Raw genomic sequence first — 22,332 nt, 5'->3', positions numbered from 1 at the left:
ACAAGTGGGCATCCTCTGCTTTGCTTCCTTGTTTGTGAGGGGTGGGTGAGCTGGATTGATATGGCCACTGCCCCAGTCCTAATCTCTCTTTCCCTTAGAAAGCACCTTCCAGGCAGAAAAACAGTTTTGGGGCAGTTTTTCTAAAGCCCAACTAACGGCTTCACAAAACCATACATCTGAGGCAGTACATAAACTTCACTCTTAATTCAAGGCTGTACCACCTGAGAATGTTTTGGTAGCATGGACAGAGCAGCCAGGCTTATTTTAGGAGGGATGTAGGGCTGCAGTTTGGTACAAAGAAATTGTAGCATACATATGTTCCAAAGAAACACTGAAACATTATGCATTGTAAACAAATAAATGGTTTATTTAAATACAAGTAGGCCCAGATAAATCTTGGGGAAATAAGTACTATAACATATCATATACACACAGTTATGAAAAACAACTCAATACTTAAGGGATGCAACCCAAAGTATAACCTTATTAAGAATAGTAATCTGCAATTCAAAGTGAGTCAAACCCACAACACATTCAGAATGCAATCAGCTATTCTTGGTGAGTGAAACCAGGTTATCTATACTTTTTGAATACAGTCAGTAATTCAAGGGTAGTAGACCCTGTTAGTCATGCAGGGAAACTCTGTTATGAAATCACATAGTACACAACCCTGTTACAAGTATACTCCTTGCAACATTACTTCTTAGAACTCAGTTCAGAGTTAGGAAAACAACTCATATACTTTCTGGAGGGGGCCCAAGCTACCAAATGACAAGTATTAACACACAATAACTATTTTAGAATACACTAAGCAAATCAAGGAAAGTAAAACCCCAATTACACTTTAAGAAAGAAGCAAAGTATTTCAAAGTAAGTAATGGCTCTATGACTATGTTGGAACTGCTGTAAGCCGATTCAGGGAAGGCTCAACCCAGGGTTACAGGTTTAGAAGAGCAGCAGCTATTCAAGGTAAGTAACCCTATACTTTCAAGAAGGGTTTCAAGCAACTCAGAGGCAAGTATTAACTCAAGGACGGTTTTAGGTATGTATAAAGCATATGAGGGAAAGTAGCACCCTGCAGTGCACTTTAAGAAGAACACAATGTTATTCAAGTTAGGTACAATCCTATTGTTAATCTTTTATACTCATTCAGTTAAGCAATGATAAAACAGTACCAACACGTATTACTTTTCAGAAGGGGAGGAACACCATTCAAAGTAAGTCAAGCAATTTATATACTTTTAAGAGGGCACAGTGCAACTCAAATGTAAGCATAACTTAAGGACACTTTGTAACTTATTCTTTCACAGAGATGCAGTTATCATACTCGTTCTTTCAGCAAGTAAGTACTTTCCCACTTGTTATACTTTTCAAGACAGAAGCCTTTTCCTATCCAGTCCTTCCCTAGTCTACTGCATGCGTTTTCTCAGAGGCAGAAGAGGGGCCCTAGTGGTCTAGGAGCCACCTGTAGGCAGGCTGAGATAGGTTTCAATTGCAGGAAAAGAAAAGTTCCATTGAAGATCTTCTTAAGTAAGTGTTCACTTTCAGAGTTAGTTAAAGTGTTCAGGGACTTCTGAGAAGGCTCCCTATATGTGTTTCAACATTAGGCCTGGGCAAGTGGTATGGGCCAACGCCCAACCACACGAATCACCAAACCAGCCTCACAGGATGCAAACCAGACTCAATGTATTAGACAAGCCCACACAGTACCTTATGAGAAAAGAGCTTCTGAGTGAATGCCTTCAGGATGCAGCAGCACAGGGCACAATCCCTGGATTCTTGGTCTGGAGACAAAAGAACTGGACACTGGATGGGAACCTGCAGCAGCAGTCGTCAGAGGAGGCTTCCAGCAAAGATTTCTTTATGGGTTCTCGCTGCTCTGTGGATTTGGTGCCTTTTTACAGCAACCAGATGAAGAACGAATATCGCCGGTCGGATTCTCTTTACTCTCTCTGTCCTGCACTCTGGTGAGGGGATTTCAGGGATTCGAGTCGTGTCTCTATAGATCCAGCAGGAGTCCACCAAAGTTTCTGATGGATTCAGACTTCAGAAGACCATGCACCGTACAATGGCTCAAGGTCCCAGGGTATTGGGGTATTGCAACTCAGCAAGGTCACAGCACATCGTGGGATGGCCCAGAATGCAGGTCTTCTTGAGACTAGTGGATCTCACCAGCCCCTGGGTATGAATAATCACGTTCAGGACCCCTAGGTCGATTGGAAGGAAAGGTTGCATCAGGCTCCCATTACACAGCAAGCTCTCTGGTCATTCGAAATCGCTACAGATGTCCTTTCCTCATCTTCCTCTTCGTTTTCAGCTCCAGTGGTCGACCGGTGAGCAGCTTCCAGGTTTAGAGTATTTATCAGGAACTACAGCACAACTTCTGCAATCTCTCCCTGCAGTTTTCAGAAAGGGGCGGCATGGCTGTCCATTCAGGACAGCCAGCCCCCCACTGGTACTTGGTTTCTTTTAGGCAAGGTGGACGACAAACTGCTGCAGAGGTTTGGACTCCTCCCTTGCTTCCTGCCTTCTCAGACACTCTGGAGCCTGGACAGGGAATACAAAGGACTTCTGCTGAAGACAGAACTTCCACTGAGGTTGTTCCCCAGTAGAATGGCAGGGGAAGATCTCAGAAATAACAAGCACATGTGAAATGGCGAGAAAAGAAGGTGCCCACCATTTTAGCAAAATGCTGGCCCCTTCTGTGCATTACACCGGGGCTGATTTAACAGCCTACGAGTAATGATGACTTAAAGTCGTAAAAGTAGTTACACTGCCCCCAGTCATTCAAGTAAACTTGCAATTGTAACAAAAATGTTACAGGTAAGTAAGAAAGGGGATACATTGTATCCCCCCCATCACTCCACATAAGGTGGGCTGTGCTTGCTCACTTATATAAAATGTAAAGGAGATGAAAATCCCTTTTTACTACTTGGGAACAGTAGTTCACCCAAGTACATGGAAGAGAAATTAACAGGGTAGCCCAAAGGGGCACCCCAGCCTAAACCCAAAAGTTATAGGAAACTAAAACTCCAACCATACACTATGGAGAGACATAAAAAGGTCACACATAAAAAGTGTAAAAGACTAGGTGAGAGGGCAAAAAGATTCCCACTCACCTAGGGACAAGGGAAAATAATCACCAAGTCCAGGCAAAAGGTTTGGGGGTTGACACAGGTTGGGAAGATTGATCACATTTATGGAAATCTTACCTAACGAACAGTAACTCAGTCTCTAGGGTTTTCAGCGCCCTGCACTGCTTTCTTGGCAGTAGCTCTAGAGATTGCGGCTTTCATAGATGTCGGGATGTCGCACAATTTCTTTAGAAGATACTGGCATGACTGCCTCTGGTGCCATAGGTCATTTATACAGGGGCTAGATGTTGTACTCCAGTAGATCCTTTACAGGATTGTGGTGGGCCTTAAGTTGTTAGGTTTAGCCCCTGACTGGTTGCCATAGAAGTCCTTGGATATGACTTCCCCCACCAAACATTTAGATGCAGCGTCTCATCTTTCTTACTTGTTCAACCAAGCTTGGAAAATGAATTTCCCAACAGCATTATTTATTGAACGTTCCGAGTGACAGGGCTGCAGAAAGTATGTGTCGCCTGGTTTGTGTTTGCGTCTCCTGCCTTATATTTGTATCCTTTTGTGTGCCTTTTCTTTCCTCTGATGTAATACACATTCCCTTGTGTACCTGCCTGTAACTGTGTGCAGTAAATTGTATTTTCTGTGCTTTCTTTATTCAATTATTAACTTTGATATATGTGTACATCTATTTATCATTGATAAGGTCTAACGGTCTGCTATCTTTGTTTATTACTGAGTAACGTTCAAACCTAGTGAGTTAAGGAACAAGGGTATGTGATGCGTCTAAGGTCTTGAATTTCCAGAGCCTTGGAACTTTGTCACACCTCAGAGGGGCAAATGATGAGTGGATGTTGTATGGTGTAGATCGGCATGTGAGGAATACATCCACCACCAGGGCATCCAGCTTGCATTACTACTTGATGTTCTTGCAACAGCTCGAAATCTCTGTATGATCTGGACTTGTACAAGCAGTACTGATTGAACAGGTCACTGATGACATCTGAAGCTCGTACATGTGTGCCTGTTCTCATTCTGCATGGGAATATTATGCATTATTAACACTTTGCTTCTGTTCTTTTCTCACAGCTTGCAGTACCTAGAGAAGGAAGTGTACACAAATAACCCTACGGCACAGTACCACTGCCAGTTCAATACCACCAGTCGCTAAAATGTACATGCAGAGGGATAGAAACCATGATATGTCACAGCAGAGCACCCAGATGTCGCCATGGTACACCGCCATGAAGGACTGGTGGTCATGGAACCAGACCAGCTGTTGGTGGTCTAGCTCTTCTTTGCAAAATACAGCAATAATAAAGCAGAAAGAGGTCTATGTTTATCAGCTGGGTTTCTGGTGTTTATTTAGTGCTAACATGCTGCCATTTGGGTGTTTCTGTTGCTTTGAGACTACATGCTTCAGACAGTTGCCGTAAAAGATAAGGGGAGAATCAGTGCAACACAAGCTGTGTGCTGGAGCCTAGAGTCATAGGTCTTTCTGAGGAACTGACGTATGCAAGCAACCACCAACGGACTGTTTTAGAGGTGGGATAGCCAGGGACACTGAGATGAGGATGTGCTTCAACTTGTAAATTCCCAAATGAGTGCAGTGTCCTGTCCCTTATCTGTTGCCAGCCCTTTCATCCTGTTTCCTTCTGGGGTTCCGGCCAGGCTCTATCTACACTGTCAATTAGAAAGGGTGGACAAGGGCAGTCTCTGCAGTCTATGCATGCTGCAGAGCTCAGGCTGTTAAATCCCCAATCCACTAGCTACGTTCCGCTAAACGTACCTGTTAGGCAGAATCCTATGCAGTCTCCTTAGGGAGCACTACAGAAGATTAAGACTACAGGTATATGCAATAAATCCCCTTTGGTATCAGTCTGTACCACAAAGATTTAGTTGGTAGCTGTGGCTGAGCAGTCCGACTTATCTCAAGAGGGAGATGAGCAGTATTCAGGGTTTACACAATAGGACTACAATACTATGGAACAAGGAAACACTGACCAAAGCTTTGTATCAAAAATAATATATATATTTATTTTGCACACTCTTAAGTTCACACACAAATCACTATCATTAAAGTAAGTTAAAACAGTCAGGAAAAATATACACACTCCCTATTTAAATTGTAGACAAGTTTGAGCAAGAGTGAAAACTGAGCAGAAATGGCACTCTAACAATTTCTTCAGAGGGAGGGAAAGGGCAAGTCATACAGGGTTAGACTCCTAAACATACCAGCAACACTTCCCAATTAGACTGTGAACAAGTTAGGCAAGGCAATACTTTAGTATAAGCAATACTTTGACGAAAACCTAGCAAAATGGCACTTCAGCAATATAGAAATGGGAAGGAAAGGTGGTTATAAGAGTTTAGGTGCACCAACACATTTCTTAGTGAGAAGCAATCTAGAGAAGGCAGTTGTAACAGATTTAGCCAGAGTCAAGAGGCCTGTGCCAGAGTCAGTGGTACAAGGCAAATGCCCAAGATCAAACTGTTCTTGTAGCTGCAGTCAAGTCTTTGTTTAACGAGTTGAAAAGGTGGTTGCAGATGTAAAAAGATCATGTTAGACGAAAGGGGTGGCCAACCCAGAAGGTAAGTAAAGGATTTAAAACACCTTTAGCAGTACCCATTGAAACCGGAGGCCTGGTGGAAAAATGTACCTTAAACGTGGAAGAGGCTCCTGCGGTGGCAGTAGTTCCTGGCAGTTCTTGCAGTTTGGGGGATCCAGCAGAGGAAGAGAGGCTCTCGTCGTGGAGGAAGGTTCGAGTTACTGCACTGCCCAGGGATAAAACCAGCCGCGGTGATGCCAAGACGAATAAAAGGTATGCTCCTTTAAATCGCGGCCGTGGTGGAAGGGTGCCTGGCTATCCGGTCTCCTAGTGCTTGGCACTGGCGATTCGACCAAGGCAAGTCCTGGAAGGCGATTGGCGAACTGGTTGGCCCCACCAGCTCAAGGGAAGAAGACTCTTGCAGGTGAAGATCTTCTCAAGTTGTCGGAGAAAAGTGGTGAGGATCTGCAGCAGGGTTTCACCGGTGGTTCAGTCGTTGCAGATGTCTTCAGCTTCTCTCCTCTTTGGGTTTCTTAGTTCCAGTGGCAACGGCTTGTCCTCTGGTCCTCAGAGCCCTGCTTTTATGCAGAAAACCCCCCATTCATACAGCCTAGCTGTCACTCACACAGTGGGGTGGCTATCCTGGCGGGATAACCCCCCAGCCTATCAGGGCAGAGTGCGACTTGGGTTGCCTAGGTAACCCTGTCCAGGGTGCCTATTCCCCCTCGCACAAGTCCTGTCTACCCCAGACTCAGTGGCCTAGAGAGGAGGGCTTCTGTGCAGAACCCCGCCAAAAGGACGAACAAAGGATCCCCGACCCGGGTTAGGATATCAGAGAAAGACACGAGTAAGAAATATTATCAAAGATCTGGCAATAAAAACCTACCGGAGTAAAGTTAATATTAAAATAAACCAAGAGTATATTACTTATTAGAGACATATGGGATGATGACGGTATGATATCTTTTGAGTCTCTGAAGCGGAAGTTTATGCTACATAATAGGGAAATGGGAAGATATAGATTGTTGAGAGATTTGATTTCTGAGAGAGTATTAATGCTTACTGACCCTTTGTTACAAAGACCAGAAAGGTGTAGTTTTATTGTAGTTGCGCCTCGTGCAGTGTCTAGTTATTTGAGGTTGTTCCCGGTAGAAGAGAAATTTAGATCTTCATGGAATGCTCTTCGACTTATGTGGTGTGCTGAACTGGGTGGAGATATTTCTATGCAGGATTGGGAGGTTCTATGGAAGGTTCCAGTTAGGATGAAAATTGATCTAAATTCACGATATATTCAACAGAGGATTTTGGGGCGTCTGTTTTGGACTCCAGTTAAAATGCACAGATTTGGCTTAAGGGAGGATAGTATGTGTTGGAGTTGTTCTACGGAGGAAGGCACTTTGCTTCACATGTTATGGAATTGTTCGAGGGTTAAAGGTTTTTGGAGTGAGGTTTTGGATAGAGTTGATTTGGTCGGGAACATCTCTTTTCCAAGGACACCATCATCAGTTCTTTTGAAATCACCAGTGGGCACTCATCACTTTAGCTATGCGACTCTGTGTTGGGCTAATAAGGTGTTTTTGGTGGCGACTCGTCAAATTCTACGCCTCTGGAAGACGAGAAAGAAACCAAGTATTGATGAATGGTTATCGCAGGTGCAGTTGCTGTCAAGATTTGAGAGGATTAAGTATTATGCTTTACATAAAGAAGAATTTTATAAGGAACAGTGGGAGGCTTTTAATGAACTCTATGTGTGAATTAAGTGCTGATGGGCGATGGTTTTTGTTTCAGAGTGGTTAATTTACTATTGTGTTCTTTTTATTGTGTTTGTCTTGTGTTGTGTGTTTGTGTTTTTTTTTTTTTTTTTTTCTCTCTTGTTTTCCTCTGATTTTTTGCTAGTTATCATTTCAAATTAGGTTTGTTGCGATTAGTAGAGATAATTGATAGGTTTTTCTTATTTATTCTGTACTATTTGTATCAACTTGTATAATGCTTTTTTCGTTTTATTTGTCGTTTTCTTGTTATCATAATTGTTGTTTTGGAATGATATGTATTTCTTTTGATAAATCTTTAAATAAAGTTGTCAAAAAAAAATAAACCAAAACATTTTTTTAAAAAAATAAAAAAAATAAACCTGCGGTATGTTAGAGGCTGTCAGTAAAAGTGGTAGCCCCGAACAATGGGAAAATCCCATAGGAAAATATTTGCGGTCGAATATTTACTGTAGTAACCACTGCCACCAGCCAGAAACTTTGGAGGGAGAGACTGGACGGTACCCTCTCGAAAATGAACACTAGGGAAAAAGTATGAACCCTTTCCAGTACTTCCATAGTAAGATGGGTTGTACTGGTTTTGTTCATATCTATTGACTAGTAAAGTCAATGGGGACTTTACATGCCCTGGGAGACAGTAGTCAGTCCCAGGGTATGGAGTCTATGTTTGGGGGTCACTATGACACCCTGGTGTTACTGCACTGAGGGTGCTGTGTAACACACATGTTAAAAAGATGATTCCTATGAGGGTGAGAAAAGCCCCATAGACCATAAGCACACAAGATAGCCTAATACACACACTAGCAATCTGTCTAAGAGTGGGAAAAAAGAGTCTCACTCTTAGCAGGAGAAAAAAAGAAACCCTTCAAATCCAGCAAAGCTGCTGGGGGCGCTATAGGTAAGGGAAATTAGCCTTAGAAGAGAATTCTCCCTAACACTGACCCCCCCCCCCCCCAGACTAAGGGACAGGAGGATCTAATCCACTCCTGGATGAGTCACTTACCTCTAGTCGGTTAAAAACATCCTAGAGAGACCATCCGCCTTTTGGTGGTGACATCCTGACCTGTGCTCAATGGTAAAATCAAACCCTTGGAGGCAGATTGACCATCTTAACAGTTTTGGGTTTTCCCCTTTCATTTGCATCAACCATCTCAAGGGTTGTTGGTCAGTCTGAATAACAAAAGTAGAACCATACAAGTATGGACTAAACGTCTTCAGAGAACACACAATGGCAAAACATTCTCTCTCAATAGTTGCCCACCTTGTTTCCGGTTTCTTCAGTTTCCTATTGATGAAACAAATGGGGTGTTCCCTACCTTTCTCATCCAGTTGACTAAGGACTGCACCTATACCTGTATTGGAAGCATCTGTTTGCACAATGAAGGGTTGGTGGTAGTCAGGAGCTCTTAGAACTGGAGCTTGACAAAGGGCTCTTTTCAGGCTTTCAAAGGCCTGATTGCACTCCTCATTCCATTTGACCTTTTTTCGGAATTTTGGAGATGAGATTACATTCAGTGGAGAAGCTATGGTCCCATAGTTCTCAATGAAATTCCTGTAATACCCAGTGAGGCCTAAGAAGGCTCTCACCTGAGTTTGAGTAGTAGATTTCCAATTTTGCACAGCTTCTATCTTAGTGGGCAATGGCCTTATTTCACCACTTCCTACCTCATGACCAAGGTAGACCACTTTACTCTGACCAATTTGACATTTGCTTGCCTTTATGGTCAGCTGGGCCTGCTCAAGAGCCTGCAAAACATATCCTAGGTGGTCAACATGTTTTTTCCAAGTAGGGCTGAACACTGCAATGTCATCCAAGTATGCCATGCAGAAGTCCTCCATCCTATTCAGAACCCGATTAACCATCCTTTGGAATGTAGCAGGTGCATTCTTTAATCCAAAAGGCATAACCTTGAATTGGTATAAGCCAACTGGGGTGGAGAATGCAGTTTTCCCCTTGGAATGGTCTGTCAGGGCTATTTGCCAATAGCCTGACGTGAGATCAAATCTGCTGAGGAACTTGGCTTAACCAAGTCTATCCACCAGCTCATCTGTCCTTGGCAAAGGATGGGCATCAGTCTTAGGGACTGCATTTAGAGCTCTATAGTCCATACAGAATCTCAACTCCTTGGATCCTGCCTTTGGTACTAACACAACTGGACTAGACTATGGACTAGTAGAGGGTTTTATTACCCCAAGATCAAGCATCTTGTTGACCTCTCCTTTGATGTGGGTTCTTACATTCTCTGACATTCTGTAACCCCTGCTTTTGACAGGTGGACAGTCACCAGTGTTGATGTCATGCTGGCCCCAAGGGGTCAAGCCTGGTGAAAGTGAAAAAAGGGGTCAAATTGATTAAACAAAACTTTGCACTCCTCCTGTTGTTCAGAAGTCAAATTAGAAGAGAGATTAACTCCTTCTATTTTCTCATATAAAGGTTTGCCTCTGAGAAGGTCAGGCAGAGGTTCACTCTCCTCCTCCTCTTTAGCTGAAGCTAGAAGCAAAGCTCCCAGTTCTGGTCTCGAGACATAAGCTTTTAGACGGTTGGTGTGAAAGATTCTGGGAGCCTCCTTAGGATTGCCTAAGTCCACCAGATAGTTCACCTCTCCAAGTTTTCCCACAATCTTGAAGGGTCCTATCCACTTGTCCTGCAAGACCCTCTGCCTTGTTGGCACCATAACAAGAACTAGCTGGTCTTGAGCGAACTCAACCATGTTGGCCTTCTGGTCATGCCAATGCTTAACCAGAGCCTGACCTGCTTTATCACTTGCCTCAGCCATCATGTGTGACATTCTCCTCTGGAGTCCCATCACATAGTCACTCTGACTGGCATGGGGGAAGGAGCACTCTCCAACCCCTCCTTAATCAGGGCCAATGGACCTCTGACCGGATGGCCATAGAGAAGTTCAAAGGGACTGTAGCCCACTCCCTCCTGAGGGACATCTCTATATGCAAAGAGAAGGCATGGCAGTAGGAGATCCCACGTTTTCTTAAGGGGATCTTCTAAAGCTCCTATCATGCTCTTCATGGTTCTGTTGAACCTTTCTACCAATCCATTTGTCTGAGGGTGGTATGCGGTTGAGAACTTGTAGGCAACTCCACAGTTTTTCCACATGGCCTTCATGTAGTGGGACATAAAATTTGACCCCCTGTCAAGGTATCTCGTGGGCTAGTTGCAAGAATGGAGTCTGTTCTCTTGGGGCACTACAAGTCTTTTTAGTAGTCTCCAGGGATTGACTCAGTCGGTTCACTGTAAAAGAGGCTGTAAAAGAGGCCATCTTCCCAGTGCAACCTATACTTCACAGGCTCTTGCCCTTCAAGCTGAGAAGCTGCCTGGTGGCGAAGACCTTCCAGAGTTGGACATTCTCTTTGCCCCTTACTGAAGTCTACCCTGTTGGGTCCACCTTCTGACAGTAAAAACTGCAGCTCAGGATGGTCCAAAGGGTCCAGATCTCCAATAAGAACCTGGCCTTCTAATAGATCTGAATCCTCAGGCTCTAGTTCAACTACACAGGTTCGTACCTCACTCTCAGCCTCAGCTGGAGGAGGAATCACAGGTGTGATTTTGGACAACCTATGGGATTTCCTGGTTGGAAGCACAGGAGTGCTTTCTGCTGATTTCTTCTTAGAAGTATTGGGTTTCCCCGTTGCTTCTGGTTGCTTAGAAATTGCAGTTAGTAACTCCAGTGGGGTAGGAGTGATTTCTTTTTCTATCATCTCCTCAGGAGAGCCTCTCAAGGTCCTATCCCTTGCAGGTCTGGTGAGCTCCTGTAATCTTTTACCAGGAGGCCTGGGAGTACTCGACACTATTCCAAGATCTTTAAGATCATTGCCCAACAACACCCTTCCAGGTACTTCAGATTGTACACTAACAGGTATCCTGACAATCATTTCATTGCACTGGATGAGAGCTGGTAACTGGGGAAGCATCTGCACAGGCCCTCCAGCTGACTTGGTGAGGCATTTGGGTGCCTTAGCAACATCCTCCACCTTGAAAACAAAATTCATCCACCACAGTTATGCTGGCTCCAGTGTCTCTAATGGCAGGGGTCTCCTGACCATTCACTAGGACACTGTCTTTATAATACTCTTTAGTATTATTTGTGATAGAATTATACACATCTAAATTCTGTTGTTCCCACAACCCCAAGGATACTAAAGATACACTAGCTGAGACTCGAATGGGGTCTTCAGCCAGTAGTTGAAAGTTTCCACTGACCATTTGTACTTCCTCCTCTAGAACGAAGGCTAAGGAGAAAGTGTGGACCCGTGAAGGTTTACCCTTACATCTGGGATCCCCTTTCACATGGTCAGTTGAACCACAAACCTAACATTTTCCAAATGTCTTTATAAATGGTGGTTTGTTCTGACCTCCTTCTGGTCTGGGACCAGAAGGTACACTAGCCTGATTTGGTTTCCCTTGTGGCTTACCCTTAGAGTTTTGTTTGTGGCCCTCTTTGGAATTGGAATTATTTGAATTCTCTTTGTTGTCTTTCTTAGGTTGCTTTCCCTCAACCTTTTTCTGAGTGACTGCTAAATCCTTGTGAGTAGCCCTGTTGGCAACCCACAAGTCAGCAGCCTTAGCTAGTTTCTTGGAATCTATTTCCTTTAAATCAGCCAAGTGCTGTCTGAGCTAAGGAGAGCAGGCATCATAGATAGACTCCAACATGACAACATTTTTCATTCCTTCATAAGTGTTCACTCTGTAACCCTTAATCCATCCCTCTAAGTTTTTCAAACAATCATTCACCCATGTAGCCCAAGGGATACTATCATGCTTTTTGAGGGTCCTAAACCTCTTACGGTACTGGGAAGGGGTCTTCCCAAATCTAGCCATTAAAGCTATCTTTACACATTCATAATCCATCCTATCCACCTCCCCCAACTCCATTACCACATCAGATGCAACAGGGGGGAGCTTAGAGAATAACCGGGGGATCAACTGATTGCCTGTGATTTCCTGGAGCCCATGATTGTACTCAAACATAGCTAACCAATTTAACACATCCAACTTAGGTTCATACATACCCACAATCTCTTTAGGCATCCGGGGTCTCTTTGGACAGAACAATCTAGAGGATTTGGGGAGAGAAGCATTTTCCAAAGATAATTTCTTCATCTCTAGCTCATGATTGAGCTCCATTTCTTTGAGCCTTAGTTCTTGATGTTTCGTTTCAGTTTGGGCACTAATTCTTTGAATTCAAGTCCAAGCCTCATTTTTTCTAGTGAGATAAATTCAGGACTTAATGTGGGACCTGACAATGGTCCAGTAGCCAAAGCTTGAGGCCTTTGAGCAGGCAGAGGGCCAGAGGGGGTTACATTGTCAGCCTCCTCTTCCTCGTCTGCTTCAACAATAACATCATCAACATTATCATCCTCAATGTTCTCTACATTTGCTGGAGGGGTAGGCACTACAGCCCCACTCTCCAGTCTTTGTTTTTCTAACAATCTTTCAATAATTTCTGATTTCTTGCCTTTGACAGGAAGACTTTTCTATCTGCACAGATCCCTTAAATACTCAGCAGTATTTACAAGGAGGGTCTCCTGGCTATAGCTTTCCATCTTTGACTTTTTAAAATGAAATTTTAGTGATTGTTAAGCCTTGTGGTTAATTGAACCAAGGTACTAGCAGCACTCTAAAATGTAAATCCAATACTTTTACCCCCACCGCTGTACACCAGTGTTAGGCAGAATCCTATGCAGTTCCCTTAGGGAGCACTACAGAAGATTAAGACTACAGGTATATGCAATAAATCCCCTTTGGTATTAGTCTGTACCACAAAGATTTAGTTGGTAGCTGTGGCTGAGCAGACTTATCTCAAGAGGGAGATGAGCAGTATTCAGGGTTTACACAATAGGACTACAATACTATGGAACAAGGAAACACTGACCAAAGCTTTGTATCAAAAAGAATATATATATTTATTTTACACACTCTTAAGTTCACACACAAATCACTATCATTAAAGTAAGTTAAAACAGTCAGGAAAAATATACACACTCCCTATTTAAATTGTAGACAAGTTTGAGCAAGAGTGAAAACTGAGCAAAATGGCACAGTGTAAACTAAGCAGAAATGGCACTCTAACCATTTCTTCAGACGGAGGGAAAGGACAAGTCATACAGGGTTTGACTCCTAAACATACCAGCAACACTTCCGAATTAGATTGTGAACAAGTTAGGCCAGGCAATACTTTAGTATGAACAATACTTTGATGAAAACCGAGCAAAATGGCACTTCAGCAATATAGAAAGGGGAAGTAAAGGTGGTTGTAAGAGTTTAGGTGCACCAACACATTTCTTAGTGAAAAGCAATCTAGAGAAGGCAGTTATAACAGATTTAGCCAGAGTCAGGAGGCCTGTGCCAGAGTCAGTGGTACAATGCAAATGCCCAACATCAAACTGTTCTTGTAGCTGCAGTCAAGTCTTTCTTTAACGAGTTGAAAAGGTGGTTGCAGTTGTAAAAAGATAATGTTAGACGAAAGGGGTGGCCAACCCAGAAGGTAAGTAAAGGATTTTAAACACCTTTAGCAGTACCCAACGAAACGGGAGGCCTGGTGGCACAATGTACCTTAAAAGTGGAAGAGGCTCCTGCGGTGGCGGTAGTTCCTGGCAGTTCCTGCAGTTCGGGAGATCCAGCAGAGGAAGAGAGGCAATCGTCATGGAGGAAGGTTCGAGTTACTGCACTGCCAAGGGACGAAACCAGCTGTGGTGAGGCCAAGACGAATAAAAGGTACGCTCCTTTAAATCGCGGTCATGGAGGAAGGGTACCTGGCTATCCCGTCTCCTCGTGCTTGGCACTAGCGATTCGACCAAGGCAGGTCCTGGAAGGCGATTGGTGAACTGGTTGGCCCCACCAGCTCAAGGGAAGATGACTCTTGCAGGTGAAGATCTTCTCAAGTCGTTGGAGAAAAGTGGTGAGGATCTGCAGCAGGGCTTCACCGGTGGTTCAGTCGTTGCAGATGTCTTCAGCTTCTCTCCTCTTTGGGTTTCTTAGTTCCAGTGGCGACGTCTTGTCCTCCAGTCCTCAGAGCCCTGCTTTTATGCAGAAAACCCCCCATTCACACAGCCTAGCTGTCACTCACACAGTGGGGTGGCTATCCTGGCGGGATAACCCCCAGCCTCTCAGGGCAGAGTGTGACTTGGGTTGCCTAGGTAACCCTGTCCAGGGTGCCTATTCCTCCTCCCACACATCCTGTCTACCCCAGACTCAGTGGCGCCGAGAGGAGGGCTTCTGTGCAGAAGCCTGCCAAAAGGACAAACAAAGGATCCTGACCCGGGTTAGGATTTCAGAGAAAGACACAAGAAATAAATATTATCAAAGATCTGGCAATAAAAACCTACCGGAGTAAAGTTAATATTAAAATAAACCGCCAGTATGTTAGAGGCTGTCAGTAAAAGTGGTAGCCTCGAACAATGGGAAAATCCCATAGGAAAATATTTGCGGTCAAATATTTACGGTAGTAACCACTGCCACCAGCCAGAAACTTTGGAGAGAGGGACTGGACGGTACCCTCTCGAAAATGAACACTAGGGAAAAACTATGAACCCTTTCCAGTACTTCCATAGTAAGATGGGTTGTACTGGTTTTGTTCATATCTATTGACTAGTAAAGTCAATGGGGACTTTACATGCCCTGGGAGACAGTAGTCAGTCCCAGGGTATGGAGTCTATGTTTGGGGGTCACTATGACACCCCGGTGTTACTGCACTGAGGGTGCCGTGTAACACACATGTTAAAAAGATGATTCCTATGCGGGTGAGAAAAGCCCATAAGCACACAAGATAGCCTAAAACACACACTAGCAATCTGTCTAAGAGTGGGGAAAAAAAGAGTCTCACTCTTAGCAGAAGAAAAAAATAAACCCTTCAAATCCAGCAAAGCTGCTGGACAGAGGAATTGCTAGGGGGGGCTGAGGGGGCTATAGCCCCATGTCTTTTGGTTGTAGCCCCAGATAGAATCTCAGGGGCTACAACCAAAAGGCTAGCTAGCCCCGAGTCTCGACAGTCCCAGCATTAGCATAGCCCCGGACCTTTTCCAGACCTAGCAACACCCCTGCTGCTGGAGGACTCTATAGGTAAGGGAAATTTGCCTTAGAAGAGAATTCTCCCTAACAGTACTTAACTGTGTGCTGCCTGTCGGAGAGTGGGAAAAAAATAGTCTCACTCTTAGCAGGAGAAAAAAAAATAAACCCTTCAAATCCAGCAAAGCTGCTGGGGGACTCTATAGGTAAGGGAAATTAGCCTTAGAAGAGAATTCTCCCTAACAGTACTTATCTGTGTGCTGCCTGTCAGACTATTTGGGGAACAAGCAGGAGCCTAGAACACACGTGGCTCCACGTCGATGTTAGGCCCAAGTCACAGCATCAGTCTTCACGATATTGCTGGTCACTCACAGCCCTTTACTCCCGACTCGGTCTCGAGGCGGGTTTCTTTGACGCCCTCTTCCTTGCTGTATTGCCGCCTTTCCGGCTCCCTCCATCATCCTTTCCGCCCGCTTCCTAGGTTGTGCCCCACGCTTTGCCGGAGCTTCCCTTTTCTGTGCCGTCATTCCTGCTGTCCCCGGCTTCTTGACTGGTGTTGGATTGCCGGTGGAGTGCGGGACGTGCCGCCGAGAGCCGAACCGTTCCTGGACCAGATTCTCCATGGGAGGCAGCCCGAAAATGGTCTAAGGCTGGCGGAGAGCCTCGAGTGTACAGGGAACCGCCTGCTCTTGGGAGTAACCCCTTGCCTCCCGGCTGTTTCACTTCCACTTTGCTGCTGCAATAACTGATGACTATTTTCCTAAAACATTTTAGACTTTTCGGTTTGAGACTTTCTTAGGTGATATTGTTCTTAACGTCATTTAATATTTCTTAACTTCCAGCATGTGTTCGTTCGTACATTCCTAGGCTTTTTTCCTTTCACTCTTAGCGTGATTTTTATTGAAATTGTATCGCAGACACATATATGGTACCATGGTGAAAAGGAAAGTCGAGGGCTCTACTTTGAAGGCGGAGGGGGGAAGGGAGACAAAAATGTCCAGGATGCTCAAACCTATTTCTGATGTGAATGTATTGATAACAGAAATGAAGGATCTTTTGCTAGACATAGATGGACTGAATACCATTCCCCATTCCCATTTGAGCCCCCATAGGATTCAATAGGAATGGGGAAGGCGCTAATAACGGGCCTGCAAATAGCGGGTGCAAATAGCGGGCCCGTCATTTGCGCCCTGGTCTCCTAATGGGACCAGCTAAGGACGTCTGGTCTGACCAGACGTTTTCAGCGGGTCCCGCTAGGGAACCTCGGAATAGGGCAATAAGGGGTTACCGGCATCCTTACCGGTGCCGGTAACCCCTTACCGCCCACCTCGGAATGACCCCCATTGTATTCTTCAAACGAATCGCAGTGGTATTGGAATGGTAGTGGGAACTCATGATCCCGATATGATTAAAATGTATTCACGGGGCCCTGAGCTGCCCTCGGCTGCTCATTGCAATACCATAGAGATAAATGCTGTGCTCAGCAGCCCTGAGTTGTCTTCTTCTGACCACAATTTGGTTGTTGATAAGGATGCCCAGGGTCAGTTAGCCCCTGTTTCAGAGCAGTTTATTGGTAACATCCTGCTCCTATCTAATCAATATGAATTTCTTGTAAGCTGTGCATCTACTGACATACCCCCTGGTCAGTTGAAAGTGGACCCTCCTTGGCAGCTTGTGTCTCATAGGAAATGTAAAACGTTCCGTGGCTCCTATCCCCTGAAGAAGAAGGGTGTCTTTTCAGGGGTCTACTCAACGGACCCGTGAAATGAGTCCTTGGACTTCCCTCACGGATCGAGAATGTGTTCTAAGTACCAATTGCAATAATTTGTGTCCTAAGCAAGAACTCGACCCTTCTATTCTCAAATATCTAATATCCCATACACTTGCTAGCCAATTAAAAGGTTTGCTTGTGGAATGTAAGGCTCTCAGGGAGCAGCTTACCCCTTTGCTTACAAGGTTAGGTGTACCAAGCAAGATGGCCTTAACCAAAACCCCCCAAGGTAATGCCCCCCTGCTCTTTATGTTATTATAACTACTAAGCAGGATGATTATTTAGGAATAGTCCCTCTTTTGAGAAGAGAAACCTATGACCCCAGGTATGAGACCCCATCTCCAGCTTCTCGTCAGTCTTTTGTGAGCAGCCATGGTAGACCCCAAACCCGGAACAGTGGTCCCATACCCCCTTTTTCAGGACCAAACTCTATACCATTGGGAAGGTACTTAGAGCCTCCTAACCACCATGGCCAAATTAATTCCCTGAGGACTGGAAGAAATAGCGATAAGCCCTCAGCTGTAATGGTCAATGTGCCAAGATTGGCTCCCAATGCCATTGAGGATGCTGAAAGTTTAAAAAATAAGTGTATGTATTGGATATGCCACTGGAGGGGATGCCCATCGATTTATAGAAACGATATTGTCCACTGTATTGGAGAGGCTATTCCAAATTCGGACACAGACTAGATCCACCTCTTTTTTAGCTACCCAAAAACTAGTTGACGGGCTACTGTCCATCGACCTTAGATCTTATTCCCCAGATTCGGTAAACATTGGTATTAGACCTTCCGAGTTCCTAAAGCATCTTTTGACCCCTCCATTCCTGCCAAACCTCAGTAGGCCTTCAGTACTGTTAAATACTAGCAGGCATGTAAATTGTCCCCTATAAAACCCAATCTCCCTGGCGCCCATCCAAATAATCGCAGGGTATGACCGGGTGACTTATTGACCGATCTGATGGAAGTAGATTGGCTGAGTGGGAACCCAGTGCATTGTGTGGAGAAAAATCTGGGTTACAAAATTCTACCGTGGAACATAGCAGGTGTGTCTGGACTTGGCTGACCTGGGGTGCAGCACTTTCATTAGTAATTTCCATATTATTATCTGGGCTTTATTCAGGGATATCGAACCTTCCATGTGGCAGCGAGTAAAGGGAAACGTGTTAGGTTTGTTGGTGGGGGTGGAGATTTCTGTGGGCTGGAGGATTGAGATGGTCGACAGTGGCAGCACAGACCTGCAATTCTTGCAGATCTGGACAGCCACTGATGACCTGCTTCACCTTTATAACATATACAATAGACCCATGTTGGGTCTATTAGTACTAGAGAATCTCCAGAAATGAATTAATAAAAAACATCCCCAAGTCCAGTGCACTAATTATACTCTTGTGGCCGGAGACCTCAACCTACAAATTGAACCCTTGAAAGACCTATTGATCTATGGAAAGACCAGGATCAGGCCTGGGAAATTCCTGTTTTAAATTCACTGGCCCCCACTGCACTCACACCCTTGCAGTGGAGTCAGCTTGCATTCTTTTCAACCTGAACATCGGGGCTTGTAATGGTTGTTTCCCACGAGACCAACCTGCCAATAAAACTTCTTATGGTCATAACGGAAGCACTTTGATAGACTATTTGTTGATCTGCAGGGAAAGATTGGGCAAGAGTTGGAGATTTTACGATTAGTGAAAGGTCGGAAAGTGACCACTATCCCTTGACCCTTGAAATCTTGGGCACCCCTGGGGAGAAGGGTAATACCAGGGACCTTCCCCCTGTTCATCTCCTGGAGCTGAATGGCCACACTAGAAAATCAGTGAAATAGTCCAACTTGCTGAATCATGCTGTGAACCAGATATATATTCCTCCATTCTTGTTAACATTTCAGTTATATGTGGTGAGTAATCTGATGATAGAACTATCCTGGAAGAGTATAAGAGGCTCTATAGTAACCTAATTGCCTTTATTTCTGTATGCCCAAAGCAAATGAGGATGCGATCTATGATTAAAATCGAATGGTATGACACTGAATGCCGTAAGGCTAAAAGGAATATCGAAGCCTGTGTGAGAATGCAACAGGGAATTGATAAGTTTACCCTACACTCCCTAAGGTTGAAATACAAAGGACTGATTACCATGGAAACAAGAGATTTTGTTAGGGAGAAATGGTGTTCACTGAACAGTGCCCTAGGAATGGGGGATGTCTGTTGTTTCTGGAAAATGGTTTCAGGCAAACACCTGAATGGAGATCGGGATATACACCGCTCGATTAACGAAAATGCTTGGTGGTGCCACTTTTCTAAACTATATGAGGTGGAGCATACACAAGCACCAAGGATGGCCTCTGTTAGATCCAAACCTCGTATTCTCAGTGAACGAAGTGGCGGTCACCCTTCTTTCACAGAAAAATGGCAAAGTCGCTGGACCAGACTTGATTCCCCCTGATCTTTTTAAGAATGAGATGGAAATTTGGGCCCCAGTTTTTTGTAAACTCTTTAATGTAATTCTGAATAGTGGGGAAATCCCTGTTTCTTGGCAAATGGCCACTATCTTACCACTCTATAAAAAGGGAGGTAAGGACCTCCCGGCCAACTACTGACCAATTTCCCTCCTGGACGATTCCAGTAAACTTTTTTGGAAATGAATCCTTAATCATCTCCAGGACAGGGCCGATCGTAATAATGTCATTAGCCATCTGATGGGGAGCAGGTGCAAGTGGATCTAGGTCACCTGGCCTAAGCCCCGCCCACCTGGTGCCTTCCTGGTTGCCGCTCTTTTTCCAATACTTAAGGAGCCCTCCAGCCTCTTTTCCTTTGCAGGTGGGGAGCAGGTGCCAGTGGGTCTAGGTCACCTGGCCTAAGCACCATCCACCTTCTTAGTCCTGCGTCTTCCTTCCTGCTCTTAACTTAGATCAAGGGCGTCTCTCGCCCAGGCTTCCGAGCGAATGGCAAAAAAAAGGGCAATTCCTGTTTGGACCTGTGCAGAACAGGAGGACCCAGGGCTCGACCCCTTGCTCAAACAGCAGGTAAGCATGCACCAACATGTGTTACTCCCTCTGTCCCCACAGGCCATCCCCACCCCACTTAGTCCCCCTGTGATGTTTCCTTGTTGCCCCCCTTCTCGCACACAGGTGTTGCCTGTTTTGCTTGATTCTTCTACCCTGCTCCCCCTGCCCCTCTCCAGCCTACTTCTGCAGGAGTCTGTCCTGATACATTATGGTTTCACCATCACCGTCTTGTGGCCAATGCTGGATTTGACTTTTATGGACTTCATTGATTCACAGTGCGTCACCCTTTCTCAACTCTCATGCTGGACTTTCTTTGCATTTTGTACTCATGGTGGCCCTGAATCATGCTGTTCCCATCTTCATCTTGTATCCTTGCAACATTATGTGTTACTACTGACTTTTGCAATTATATTCGCTCTCCCCTCTTGCTTCTCCACTCTTTTTGACTGCTTACTCTCTGTTCTCTCCTCCTCTCCCTTTCTCCCTTTTCCTATATTCTCCCCTCCTCACCTTACTTTCTTCTATGCACTTAACTCTATCAGAATTGTCCCTGGACCTAGTATGATAGCAACCTTGTCTGTCTCCCCCATCCCCTTATTTGCCCCCCTCCCCTCCAGCACTATCTGAAATGTCATCCGGCCTAGTACGGATAGTCGTTTGTTTTGTTCCTCCCCTCCCTTTCTGCACCCCTCTCCCTCAAGTTTTTTTTCTCCGGCTCTACCAGAAATGTTGTCAGGCCTAGTACGGTAGTCGCCTGTCTGCTTCCATTTCCTTCCCATTCCCTCCCTTCCTTATCTATATATAGTTAATTTCACATCCTTACCGTTCATGGCCTATAAGAATGTCATTGTATTTTCCCTTGTTCCCTCCCTTGCCTTGAAGCGCTTTGAAACACATTGTGTATAGGCCCTATATAAATAAACTATCATATCATATCTCCATGCAGGGTTTAGAGTAAAGCAGGGCACAATGGATCATTATATTCTATTATCTATGATCATTCAAAAGTACACAGAATTAAACAAAACGTATCTCTATATGGCCTTCTTGTACCTTAAGACTGCCTTTGACTCTGTATTGAGGGAAACCCTATGGCGGATCCTGTTAGCGCGAAATGTCCTCATAGATTTGGTCTCAACAATCGCTGGGTGGTGAGATGACGCAAGCTTTTGATACCCATTCCGGTGTCAGACAGGGTTGTGTCCTGGCACCCCTGTTATTCAATATATATGTACAAGTGATTATTGATGCATTGATGGAAGGATGCCAGGATCAGCCCAGATTGCTTCCAATAAATATCCCACACTTTCTTATGCGGATGACGCAGTTTTACTTGCAACCACTTCAAAGGGCCTAAAAAGGGCTTTGACTATCTTCCAGGACAAATGTAAATTCCTGGGTTCAAGTTTACGCTTGGATAAGTCAGAAACCATGGTATTTAAACCCCCTTTTACTAAACGTAAGCCACTGGTGCTGAGTGTGCGCGACTCCGTCATTGAACGGGTACCCCTGTTTGATTATCTTGGGGTGCGTTTCCAGGAAACTGGAGGATGGAAAGCACAGTTGGTAAAGTCTACTATCCTGTCTTTTTTCTGTCAACACGGGGGAGGGGCACTTTCACCAGCAATGGATCTGTATCAAAAGCAAGCCCTAGCGGCCTCAATGTATGGTGCAGAATTATGGGGCTGCTCAGACGTTGGTAGGATGCATATCTGTGAAAGTATGCTTTAAAAAGAATTGCTGCTACTACCAACCAGTGCCCCTTCCTCTTCAGTGCTCCTAGAACTCGAGTGTGTGCCCATATACTCTCAGATAATCCATAAGCCTGTTTTTACTGGCTTAGAGTCTGGAACACCTAGAGGAATATTTTAATGTGTTGTCACATATTATGAGCCTAAACGGAGGGAAGAGCTTAAAATGGTTCGAGCACGTAAAATCAGTCCTCCACTTAGATAGGACTGATCTTTGGAACAACCTGCGGGACTCTTTGCCACAGGACATAAAGCACCTGAAACTTTGTATGATAATGAGAGCTTGTGAGCAATTAATTACTGAAGACTCTAAAATTAAAGTTGGCCAAGGATATTTGGAAAACAGAATAGAGCGGGGTTTCACATTTTATTTAGACCTCA

At 44.7% G+C, this 22,332-nt stretch overlaps 1 protein-coding gene across 2 annotated transcripts in view; it reads left to right on the top strand.

Moving 5' to 3' along the window:
* Window positions 1-4,428, top strand: part of LOC138567240 (RIB43A-like with coiled-coils protein 2) — a 304,620-nt gene extending 300,192 nt beyond the window's left edge. For both annotated transcript variants that reach the window (XM_069645237.1, XM_069645239.1), the window contains exon 8: window positions 4,176-4,428. In XM_069645237.1, coding sequence (XP_069501338.1) covers window positions 4,176-4,257 — 82 coding nt within the window. In that variant the 3' untranslated portion in view covers window positions 4,258-4,428. The remainder of the gene's footprint in view (window positions 1-4,175) is intronic.
* Window positions 4,429-22,332: the final 17,904 nt, after the last annotated feature.

This window comes from Ambystoma mexicanum, chromosome 2p, assembly GCF_040938575.1.
Source record: "Ambystoma mexicanum isolate Mex_15411 chromosome 2p, UKY_AmexF1_1, whole genome shotgun sequence".
In the NCBI taxonomy this organism is placed as follows: Eukaryota; Metazoa; Chordata; class Amphibia; order Caudata; family Ambystomatidae; genus Ambystoma; species Ambystoma mexicanum.
The sequence above is the reverse complement of the archived record's forward strand: the minus strand, read 5'-3'. Positions and strand labels throughout refer to the sequence as shown.